At 44.5% G+C, this 12,984-nt stretch overlaps 1 protein-coding gene across 1 annotated transcript in view; it reads right to left on the minus strand.

Annotated features, from left to right (window-relative positions):
- ELOVL2 (ELOVL fatty acid elongase 2) overlaps nucleotides 1-12,726 on the minus strand; it is a 59,147-nt gene extending 46,421 nt beyond the window's left edge. Inside the window, exon 1 of the mRNA XM_082234648.1 lies at nucleotides 12,463-12,726. Within this exon, the coding sequence (XP_082090774.1) occupies nucleotides 12,463-12,465 (3 nt within the window). The 5' untranslated portion in view covers nucleotides 12,466-12,726. The remainder of the gene's footprint in view (nucleotides 1-12,462) is intronic.
- Nucleotides 12,727-12,984: the final 258 nt, after the last annotated feature.

Consider the following 12,984-nt stretch of genomic DNA (forward strand, 5'->3'; position numbering starts at 1 on the left):
CACTGGGCTTCCGCATACTGGATTCCGCATACTGTGGCTATCTTGTGGTTAGATGGTTGCCTGAGTAGCTTCAATAGACCTGGCAATCTTTACGGATGGAAAATAGTTTGCTAACTTTTACTGCTCAGGTTCAGTTCCATGCATTCAAATTTAATAGCAGATCAGGTATGCTTATCTAAATTAGTATCAATTTCTGCACTTTCCATTGCAGTCTATATTTACTCATACAAGTGTAACCAAGTATTTCTAAGCAGCCAGGCTGAATGACAACACTGAGTTGGCTAATGGTAGAAACAATGCTTTAAAATGTTTCCATTTTATGAAAACTGAAAAGGAGCGCCGGGGGGGTATGAGAAAAATAATCCAGTCAATGTGATGCAGGGTAATTATCCATTTAGGAGCGGTAAACATCGCTAATCAGATTAGCTGGATTTGGACCTTAGGAAAGTCTGCTCTTTAACCATGCAAGCCTATGTGTGTCTACTTGGAAGTAAGCCCTGTGGAGTTCAGTGGGACTTACTTTCAAGAAGTGCAGCCTAATGGCCACATCTATTATTTATTATTTTATTTTATTTATAAGGTTCATATCCTGCCTCTCATTACATGCAATATCGAGAGGGGCACGACCATTTGCAACAAAATATAAAACACTTTAATCATACACTCACACTTCATTCATTAAATATATCACTCAAGATAGTGATGCAACTCAGCACACTTTAGTAAAAGTGAATACTTTGTTTACAAATGCTGCAGGAATAAAAGGCAGCAAGGGTCCTCTAAACGGGAAATCAAAACAGCAATATGTAACTGCATCTCTTTGTTTCTTATGCTGACTATGCTCCATATAGGTTCCGTTTGTATGTTTATGTGTACATATGCTTATTTTTTTGAAAATGTCTAAAAGGGAAAAGGAAGTACAGAAGGAGAAGGTCGAGGAGAAGAGGGGAAAGCAGGCAAGATCTACAACAGAGCGGGGAATCAAAATTCTGTACACTGGTATAGATTATGTGCACATGATGAGACTTGTTGGCCAGCATTGGATCCCAAATCTCTCACTCCACACATTCATTTGTACACAGATCGATGTCTGAATAGGGATGGCGCACTCTAGGGCTTAAGCGTACAGGCCATGATCCAGGAAGTGTTTAGCTGAAATCTTTTCTCAGTCACATACTCATTAAGTGATCGAGGCTTAAGCAAGCCCCTTTATGTCACCCACCATCTTACAATATGGAGATGATGATATTGTCTTCTCTTGTAGGGTTGCTGTAAGGATTACCGGAAGAATGCATGGGTGCAATTCAGCACTCTAAAATGCTACATAAATAATGCATGTGTTTTATTAGTTAGTTAGTTATTAGTTAGACATTGCAAAAAAATTACAGTGGTACCTCAGGTTACATACGCTTCAGGTTACATACACTTCAGGTTACATACACTTCAGGTTACAGACTCCGCTAACCCAGAAATAGTACCTCGGGTTAAGAACTTTGCTTCAGGATGAGAACAGAAATCGTGCTCTGGTGGCACGGCAGCAGCAGGAGGCCCCATTAGCTAAAGTGGTGCTTCAGGTTAAGAACAGTTTCAGGTTAAAAACAGACCTCCGGAATGAATTAAGTACTTAACCCGAGGTACAACTGTATAGAAAAAGTTTTGAACGAGTATGTCAAAGTCATACTGTCCATACATTTCTGTTAATTCCAAATGATGATGATACCAATTTTGATAGCTTTCTGTTGAACGGAGGCATAAGAATGAGTTAGTGTTATTTATGCCATTGATAAACTATCTGAAATAGAATGAGATTATCTTGCTATTTGAAACGCTTTTTGGATTACTGCAGGAGAATAGAAACAGGGTGGGAGTAATTTTACCCCACTGAGGATCTTTTTCACATCTTTCATTTTAACACATTTCAGACACCGGGCGCACAGCTTGTGCACAGGATATCTATGCTAGTTCAGCAATTGAACTTTTTAAATAGAAAGAGAGAGGGAGAGAGAATGCCTTCAGTTTTACAACAGCTCCCTGTCTAGCCTTGAGACAAAGGCGGCTCTATGTTTAAGAAGGAGGTTTCTTGGTTGCTGTCCCAGCTGCCTGCAATGTAACACTGTGTCCCCAAGACTGGGATTAATGTAACAGGGGCTCCTCCTCCTTTTGCTGCTAGGCAGGGTCATAAAGGATTTTCTACCACACATCCCCTTTACTGTACCATGCAGTATTGCCACCTTAAAGAGCTTGCTCTAGATGGAAATGCAATTATTCCCCTGCTTACTCATTTAAACATTTGGCTAAGATGTCATATTCCAAATAAGCCAAGTGCTTCAGAAACCAGAAGGCCATGCATTAAGCACTGCATGCGTACATTAGCTTCCACATCCCCAATTCCAACAGTAACCTTCCAGACTGCTTGGGAGGCATGCTTCCTGAAAACTTAACATAATCTCCTTCATTATGTTATGCTCCTTCATCTGTTCCAGCTCCACTTCTACCTTTCAGGGTGTTTGTATCTTATATGGTTTGGTATCAGATCTTAAAGCAATGTCCACAGGATCTCCTTTAAGTAGACCAGTGTCCCCAAATATATCTCCGCCCCCACCCCCTACTGTTTTCAGTAGTCTCATACTTGGAGCTTCTCCATGACTGAGATTATCCAGGTTATGACTATTGCATACTCAGTGAACAAAATCTGCTTCTCTTTGTAGCTTGTTTGTGTCGTAAAGCATAAAAAGTGGCATCTGTGTAAAATGATTTCTGCTTTATGTAAATATGGGGTGGGGTGCTCTGGAATCTTCTGTAGGTCATCCCTCTTAAATTGCTGTGGCATCAGCTCATAAATCACTTTTGGAATGATGATTGTCCCAAATATATTCTTCAGGAAGGGTTACTGTCTTTACAAAAATGGAACCTAAGAAGAATAAGACATCCATTACTGTGGTCACTTTTGAACACAGCAAAATAACCTATTTTGGAGCACATCCTGAAATGTGCACTCCCATCACTGGGGCAAACTCCTCTGTGAATTCTTCCACAACTCGTGCATGCTGTTTGAAAGGGTATCTTTGTGTTGCAGAATGCTTTTAAAATGGCAGGATTGCTTTTTCTTGGACTTCCAGTATGAATCTACTCTTTTCCAAAATGACCACCAAGTCTTCTTCTCAAGTTTTGTGGACTAAAGGTTACCTTCTCCAAGTTGCTCCAAAGTTATCTTTCCTATCCTGCTCTGAGTTTTTTATGTACTCTGATTCCCTTGCTTATCCCCATGGCTTGATGAAGGACTGAGTCTTCTATTAGCTACATTCTTTCAGGAACCCTTTCTGCAGAAAAGCCTTCCCCAGCCTAGTGCTTTCCAGATGTTTGGGTCTACAGTGCAGTGGAGACTGGTGCATTGGTGTGAACGGGGCAGTGCCCAACCAACCTCACTCTGCCTTCAGCCAGCCCCCACCTTCTCACAACCAGCCCGGGGGGGGGGGGCACTGGCTGTCCACTTGCCCTTCCTCAGTCTTGATGTTGCTCTTGTGGAACTCAACAGGGAGGAGGATGGAGACCAAACTAGCATTAGTAGGTTTTGCTTGCAATTGGCTCTGATTCTTCCTACAGTTGGCATCCCTGCTTTCTCCCCTACCAGTCCCAATGCCGAATACCACTTCTACAGTACCCACCGGCCCCATCAAGCATGGCCCATAGTCAGGAATGGTGGGAACTGTGGTTCATAACTGATGGAGGGCAAAAGATTGGAGAGACCTTTTCTAGAATTACAGCCACCAATCTATCTCTACCAGCGGTCTTCTGTTTTGTAACAGTAAATTCAGTCTTGTTCAGACAAAGCCCTAACAAATGACTCAGGGATTTGACTAGTCTTCGACATCAGACTTCTCATAAGCTACAGTCCTCTTGGGAGTGAAATAGGTATCTAATCTGGCTACGGTTGTGCTTGTTGCCCTCTTCAGCAAAGATAAAGGAATTGCAAACATTGGGCGATATTCAATGTTAGCCATACTCAGACTATACCCACTGAAATCAGCCAGTTGAATCCAATTGGTTTACTGTGAGAAAAGTTTACATGAATAGCAGCCATTGTTGGCTTCTTTCCCCATAACATAAAGTGATGAGCTTTATGTGCACTATTCCTCTGAGGCCAGGCAAAAGCAAGCAAATATTTTCTTCTATTTCTTCCAGGGTGCAGGATTATTACAGCTGAAGACTTCTGGTGCAGGGAACAGTGTCATTTTCCTTGTCTGGTTAGGAATCTGTAAATTTACAACATGACTTCTGACACCATGTTATGGTCTTCCATCGATGTGTCATGCATTAAGACGCACATCTATCAAGACTCCTTTTATGTGTCTGAGGAGGAGCTCTGTCAACTTTAATGGAATCACTCTGAAATAATTAGTTACGAGAGTGAATGTTAAAAATTTAAATGTCAGTAAGCATTAGAGGTCCAAAGTTTCACATAGATGTCCCATTGACTTTAATTCATGAATTGTGAGCTACTGCCCAAGGTTACAATTCTTGCTGCGATCTAGTAAAATCAATGGGGTTGTAGTGGAGTAAACGCAGTCAGAATTATACCTGGCTGTCTTTTCCAACCTCTAAACTACCACCCCTGGCTCAGAACAGAGCTAAATAACATGTCCCTTTGTACCAGCCAATGCTTATTAAAGACACTGTCGCAATATAATTTATTCGACTTCCTACCCAACTAACCAAAGCAAGCCATTACATAACAAGTAACTGGAAAGCAAATGTGGTGTGGATGCCATTATTTGGAACTTGTACTCTGATGAAAAGAATGCCAATTCCTTGAAACAGTATTTTCCCCACCCCCTTTTGGAGGTTTGTGCCAGTCATTCACTCGCTGCCAGTATGATGCTTTTTGGAAGGATTCTGTTCAGAGTTTGCAGCAGAGATTGCTGGGGATTCTTTTTTCTTAATACTGGCTGGGAATAATGCATGTGTGAAGAAGGCAGTGGAAGCTGCAGAATCAGATACCCAGTGCCACTTGAGTGGATGAAATGAATACTGGAAAATAACCCTCTCTTAAATTAAAACTAAGTGGGCCCCAGTTAGGTTACTTAAGCCTAGATTTGCAAGTACAATTACATAGGCTATTGTATAAATAAAAAAACTAGCCCAGGGAAGACTGTTGAAAGGGGTGGGTAAGGGAAGGAACAGGTAACAGAGAATGCAAGATTGCTCCCCCCCCCCTTTTATAAATTTAATCACTGATGTTGCACAAAGCTTTCCATGCTTCATCATGCTAGCAACTATCCCCATCCAATGGAATTCTGTTATTCCCATTTTGGTGATGGGGAAGTTGAAGCCAACAAATTTTATCACGAGTCAACCAGCGGAGGAGGAAGCGGAACTTGGACCCAAATCTCCTAGATCAAAGGCCAATAATCCACTGGATTGTGCTGGCTGCAAATCAATGCAGAGACATTCTTTTTACAGGGGGAAATGTCAGTGAAAAATCAAATACCTGAAGCCTTTTCCAGATAGTTCAATATGAGTGCTGCAATCCACAATTTAGCAACACTAATTTATTTATTTAAGTGCAGCACAAGCCCCTGGCACAAGTTGTATGGTTTTCCAAAATAAGAGCCTAAACCTATAACTAATCCTAAGTACATATAACTGAAATAATTGCACATTCTACTCCTGTTCACCCCTGCCTTCACTCCTCTCCTCTTCTACTGTTGCCTTTTCCTGTGTTGAATTTTAGACTGTATGCTCCTTGGGGAGGGGCCTGTCCTCTTGCAAAGTATCATGAATGTTGATGTCTCCATATCATTGATCCAGATCCATAGGTGGGGGGGGATCAGGGCAGGGCAGGGTAATACCTTTATTGGAACCAATCAAAGTGTCACAAAATATTGAGCAAACCTTCATGTTCTCCATAACTTTTCATCAGGAATAAGGCTGATGTTGGTTAGTAGTTCCCAGTTCCTTATTCCTAGTTCCCATGAAGGGTTGAAACAGAGCTGCATAATCAGTGGTAATGAGGAACACAATTGTACAATGGTACCTCAGGTTAAGAACTTAATTCGTTCTGGAGGTCCGTTCTTAACCTGAAACTGTTCTTAACCTGAGGTACCACTTTAGCTAATGGGGCCTCCCACTGCTGCCGTGCGATTTCTGTTCTCCTCCTGAAGCAAAGTTCCTAACCCAAGGTATTATTTCTGGGTTAGCGGAGTCTGTAACCTGAAGCGTCTGTAACCTGAAGCGTCTGTAACCCGAGGTACCACTGTACCATTAAAAAAGCTTTGTACTTTCCAATGTCATATATCTCCAAGACCAGGGTTGTTCCTCTTGAGATGCACAAGAATTCTCTGCAATCAAAATGGTTGGGTGTTGGGTTGTTTGTTTGTTGCAACATTATTTAATGCATGACAACACCAGATGATATACCCGCATCTCCAGGAGGTTGTCCTTTTTGATACACCCCAGTGTCGCATCCAGTTCAGTGCCTAATTTTGGCACACTACACTGTCAAGGGCTCTAGCCTCTCATCTTGCCAATGTATCTGCAAAATAAAAAGGAGCTGGGAGCGTGCCCCCACAAACTAAGCTTTAAAAAGGCAAGGTACCCCTGACCATCAAGGGACGCAGGTGGCGCTGTGGGTTAAACCACAGAGCCTAGCACTTGCCAACCTAATGGATGTCCACTCGTGGCTGACTCTGGGGTTGTGGCATTCATCTCGCTTTATTGGCCGAGGGAGGCGGCGTACAGCTTCCAGGTCATGTGGCCACCATGACTAAGCTGCTTCTGGTGAACCAGAGCAGTGCACCAAAACGCCGTTTACCTTCCCGCCGGAGCGGTACCTATTTATCTACTTGCACTTTGACATGCTTTCGAACTGCTAGGTTGGCAGGAGCAGGGACTGAGCAATGGGAGCTTACCCCGTCACAGGGATTCAAACCGCCGACCTTCTGATCGGCAAGTCCTAGGCTCTGTGGTTTAACCCACAGCACCACCCGCGTCCCTAAACTAAGTTTTAGGCCTCCACAGATCATTTATCCACACCTCCAGATATTATGCCAGACCAAATGAAAAAGGGGGGGGGAGTTGTTATATAATTGCAAAGAGGACATTGGTTTATGACACTTGCTGAAGTAACCGAACTCCATGAAGATTCCAGGTAACATGAAGCTCTAGCTGTAGGACAGTATGTTCATAAGGGAAGGACTGTAGCTCAGTGGAAGAGCATTTGCTTTGCATGCAAAAGGTCCCAGGTTCAATCCCTGGCATCTCCAGATAAGGCTGGGAAAAATGCCTACCTGAAACCCTACAGACTCATTGCTAGTTACTTTTGATAATACTGAGCTAAATGGTTGAATGGCTTGACTTTGTATAAGGTAGGTTGCTATGCTGGGGCGAGGAGCATTTTTCAGTGTGGGGGTTGCATTCCTTCACGCACAATGCTTGTGCCAGTGGTGAGCAGGGCCAGAGCAATGGATGCAACTCTCACCTTTATGCAGGAGGCAAAAGCACACAAAATTAAGAGGCTTCTCCACTCTCTCGCTATCCAGGCAAGCAAGAGGCATTGTCACAGTTCAAGGTCACATTCCAGCAAGGCAGAGGCAGTCAGGGAAGGCATGAAATAGAGCCAATCGGGTGTCTGGCTTGGTGTGTCCTGGGGACAATCCTGAAAGCCAGACAAGGACATCTGGCCACCCCATCCTATGTAGCTGTGAAGAATCTCTGCACAGTGGGGGTGAGGAAACTTGTGGTGTGAATTGGTCCTTTGTCACTAGGCATACCGATAGTTATCATCAGATTCGCCAGAGATAGGCAATGCTCATGGCATGCCTGGGGTGTTCCACAGTTTGCAATTGCTGCAGAAAACATTGGTGGTTCCTGAAGTCTAGTATATGGGGTGACATCCACTGGTGTCAGCCTGCCTGCACAAGAAAATTCAATTCAATCTGCATAAATGGAGATTCTCCTGCCTATTCTCTCCCCTCCCCGCTGCAGCTCCCCAGTAATTCCAAAATCTGCTCCATTGCCTCTACTGTTCCATCTGGCTCAGCAGGGTCTCTTCTTACTGGTAGCGGCTTTCCAATGTATTTCCATGCATGTCTACTTGAGATGATCCAGTTTTAACTGGAGATCCTGGGGAAAATCAGGCTCATGGCTCAGAATAAGCATGCAACTGAGACTGAGAATGCTGGTTAATATGGGAGGTCTATTCCATAATAGAATGTATGTATGTATAATAGATGTATGTATGGAAGTGAGAGCTGGACCATAAAGAAGGCTGATTGCCGAAGAATTGATGCTTTTGAATTATGGTGCTGGAGGAGACTCTTGAGAGTCCCACGGACTGCAAGAAGATCAAACCTATCCATTCTTAAGGAAATCAGCCCTGAGTGCTCACTGGAAGGACAGATCGTGAAGCTGAGGCTCCAATACTTTGGCCACCTCATGAGAAGAGAAGACTCCCTGGAAAAGACCCTGATGTTGGGAAAGATGGAGGGCACAAGGAGAAGGGGATGACAGAGGATGAGATGGTTGGACAGTGTTCTCGAAGCTACCAACATGAGTTTGACCAAACTGCGGGAGGCAGTGGAAGACAGGAGTGCCTGGCGTGCTCTGGTCCATGGGGTCATGAAGAGTCGGACACGACTAAACGACTAAACAACATTCCATAAACAGCAAAACAAAACAAACAAACACCCTGATGTTTTCAAAATGATTCTCATGCTTGAGTGGGGCGAAACATTGTATCCCGATTCTCACAAATACTTTGCATGACTATATCAAAAGATACAGTGTAATAATACATGTTTACTACAGAAACTGTATGCAACTTTCAAACTAACGATTTCCCAAATAAAACACAGATACTGGCACCTTGACCGTGGGCATCACTGGCATTTCAACAAATTGCACTTGCTTCCAAATGACGAGTTTATGATCAGCATGTAAGATGGCCAAGAGAATTTGTTTTTGTATGTGTTTCCAGGTTTGTAGAACTTTGCAACCTCGGAAGCTGCTTTCCATCACATAACAGTGATCACTAAGAGTCTCCTTTGTCATTTCATTGTAGTTCAACTACACATGTCTCTGTGTAAAAAGTGTGTCCATCTCATTCCCTGCATTGATTTTCTCCGATAAGTTACTGACTTAAAAAACCAACTGCAAACAAAAAGCCATGCTGCCATTTCTGAATATGCTTTGGATGGAGCGAGTTCCCTCCATGGGCAGGAGATTGGCACATATTACCTTCCAACTCTATGATTCTATAAAACACATAAAACACTGTCAGGATAAATCACAAGTATGGAATATATTTATGCTGTCCAAAATCTAATTTCCCAAAAACTACTTGGGTGTATGGAGAGTTCAGAGTAACTGGTGCAAGCCAAAAGTTTCAGGTTTGGTGTTAGAATAAAAACTCAGTAACACCTATATGTGACCTGATTCCCAGTTGATGTGCGCTAGGTTGTTCATTATATCATACATCATTAACTTCATCTTATCATTAGTGCAGTCCTTGTGATCCTCTGGGACACAGGCTCAATGGTGTAACTACAAACACACACGAACACATTACTGATAATTGGGTTAGCTACTGAGCCACCTTGAACCTTCGTTTTCTCATCTGTATATTCATTGAGATGACTGATAGGCCCAGCTAACAGGACTAACATGAGGCTTACGATCCCCTTTGTGGATCACCCTTACATTTCATGCTCTTACATTTCAAAAGGTGTAAGCTTGGCAGCGTTTTTTAATTAAAAAAATTACACGCACGAAAATCACCCAGTAAGACTGCATTTTTCATTCATCTGTTAGCTCCCCACTTGTAAAACCTGCCTTAGTTAAGAAAGATTTGAACCCAGGAGAGTACCTTTTTAAAACTATCAACAGTGCAGAACTGGGTTTGTTTCTTGGAATTGGCACAGCCAGAAATGTATACAATAACCTTTAAGGGGTTTCCAAAGCTTATCTGATTCTTGTTTTATGTCATTCTATGAAAGGCATGAAATCTATTAGGGATAAAGCTATATACAACTGGAATTTCATCACAAACACACCCTTTCTCCTTCCATTCTTACTGCAGTTTTTCTGTGATGTGACTGTAAACTGTTACAACATTCATTAACATGGCTTTCAGCTAATTGTCAAGAATAGGTATTGTAGGTCTTGGAATACTTATTAGTTCTTTCTCATTATGTACAGCTTAGTGTTCTTTTAGATAGATGGGGGGGGGGGGAGAGAAATCCCATTTTAGCTTTGTTACTGTCAGAGGTGAACGGCTACATACCTGTCATCTGGCTACAATGGTCCTTTGGTCTGGTAACCGATCTTCCAGATAGTAACTAAGGGCTTTTCACACAGTAAGACCCAAAATTTGACCAAAAATATATATGTCATTATCCTCGTTTTGTCTTACAGGGTGAAAACATTCCCTGAGCTGTTATCCTAACATGAGTTTTTAATTTTGCCACAACAGAATACATATACAATCTGAACACTCACATAAAAGATCTAATCCAAATATGGTCATGAAGAACCCGACTGAATAAGGATAATGGTGGTGAAGCTGGAATGCTAATTCTCTAACATGCATTTGTTACATTCAGATGGATTTGTTCCCAAAGCTAGTAGCTAGATCCAAATTTCCCAGGATTTTCTAAATAACTTGGATATGCAGCAGGAAGGAAGGAGCCTTTTAAAGTGCAAAATCTGTTGGGCAATACTTTTATTGGGACCAACAAAAGCATCAAAAAAGTGTGGAGCTTTTGTGATATTTTGATTGATTCCAATAAAAATATGGCCCCACTATGTATGGTGGGGGGGTTAGGAACCTACATGTCTACCTTGGTTTTTTATGTCCCTTTAAACTGGCCTTTCATCTTTAATTTGCATACTACTAGGGTAGGTGGAGAAGGAGTAATTTGGAAGTACTATTGGCAGCCAAGGATTCCTCCTAGAATTCTTCAAGGCTTGCCTAAGCTGATGTTAGGGCTAGTTTGTGACAATGGAGTGGTATAAACTAACTGCTTCACCCATTTCTACAACAGAGTTAGGTAAAAGGAAAGTTTCTTCTTCTTTTAACCCTTACTATAGTGGCACCATGAATGCTTTCTGTTCAAGTCTGCACAAAGACAGGAGATCTGCAAGGGCAGCTATTTAAGCCTGCAATCCTATAGACCCCTTTATCAGAGAGTAAGTCCTATTGAACTTAATGGCACTTACTTCCAAGTAGACTTGGATAAGATTGCACCATATAGGAAGCAAGTGTGTGCATGAGTAGAGGAGCTCTTCATATACAGAGAGCAACCCAAAACTGCACCCTGATTCTTCATAGGGTGCATTTTGAAAAAACAAGCTGTGGGGCAGAAAAGGAGGGGAAAGAGGGAGCTCAGTGTCTTCTGTTGGTGAAACCAGTATGTAAAATATGGCTTCCTTGAGGTCCTCAGTGTGCTTTTGTTAACGGGTCTGAGAGAAAGAAATGAACAACTGTGAATCTGTCTGTGTTGAGAAACAAACACCTGTATGCAGATAAGAACATGTGTCTGTCTGTGTGTGAGGAAACATTAGTTGGGGATGTCAGGTGTGGGCGGGGAAGAGAGGATAAAGTGATGTGGGCACAGCATTTGTTGCCTACAGACACAGAGAGAGCGAGAGAGCGCTATATATATATGAGATACAGTGAGAGAAATGGATGGTGTTTGCCTGTGTGAGGGCTGTGTGGGTGTGCTAACAAGAACAGTGTGCATATCAAGAAAATGCGGTGCATATGTTGCGCGAGGTGCATTGTCTTGCAGAGAACAAGCATTTGTGTGCAAGGAAAAGGCTCGAGGTGTAAAAAAAAAAAATGATGGCATTGCGCTAGATATGAGACAAAGGATAAAGTGGGCACGAGAGAGAGAGAAATGGGGTATAGGAGCGTGAGGCAGCATGTCATGTACAGGTGTGAGAAAAAGTGCCTGCGGGTAAGGATGTGGGAGAAAATGAGGGGATGAGGCAGAGGAATAAGGAGGAGGGTGTGTGTTTGAGGGCAGGGAAGCATGTGTGAACGAGAATGAAGGGAATGTGTGCACCTGCGTGTGTGTGTACGTGGGCAGAGAGAGAGGTGTTGTGTGTGTATCCTTGGCTTGCTAAGCGTCTCCGAGGAAAGCATGAATGGCGCGCGCGAGGGCGAGGGCGCACAGAGAAGCGAAGGCTGTGGCAGGTGTTGGGGTGGGAAAGGCGCTGCTGTGGGTGGGCGCCTGTGAGGAGAGAGCCCGGCTCCTGTCCGTGGGGTCTCCTGGCTTCTTTCTCAGCCCTCATGGCTGAAGAGGGAGAGAGAGAGCGTGCGCGCGAGAGAGAGAGCGCGCTCTCCTCCTCCTCCTCCTCCTCCTCCTCCTCCTCGGAGGGATTTAGCGTCTCCCGGCGGGAGAAACGCGGCTGTCCGCTCCGGGCGCGCCAGAAATAGGCTGGTCCCTTCACTCCCTCACTCACCATGTTGCCGCCGCCGAAGGGGGTCTCTGGGCGGGAAGGCGGCGGGGCGCGCTCGGCAAGGCGAGGAGGAGGCGGCGGCGCGGCGAGGCGCTGTCCAGGGTATCCCGGCTCTCCGTCAGCTCGGCGAGCACTCCAGCGAGTAGCGGCTCCTTCCCCGGCCGGGCGTGCTGGGCTTCCCGCTCTCTCCGCCTCCGCCTCTCGCTCTGCAGCTTAAGGCCAGCTCCGGCCTCCCCATGCTCCGCGCGCCCGCCCCGCCCCCCGGCCTCGCGCGAAAGGCGAGGGGCTGCTGGGGTGACTTCAGAGAGGGGGCGGGGCCGAGGGCGGCCCGGGGGGGGGAGGCGCGGAGGCTCCTCCTCTTCTCCCCGCGCGAGCCGAGAGCTCAGCTTGCGCGCGCCAGCCGGTGGGTTTGCAAGGGAAAGGGAGCCGGCGGCGCCTGCTTTTCGCGGATGCGTTTGATCTTTGCAACCCCTCCGCGGGGCTCCTTTGGCCCACTTGGCTCCGGGGCTGCTGCAAAGCTGCCAG

The sequence above is a fragment of the Podarcis vaucheri genome, assembly GCF_965113315.1.
Source record: "Podarcis vaucheri genome assembly, chromosome: 8".
Taxonomy (NCBI): domain Eukaryota; kingdom Metazoa; phylum Chordata; class Lepidosauria; order Squamata; family Lacertidae; genus Podarcis; species Podarcis vaucheri.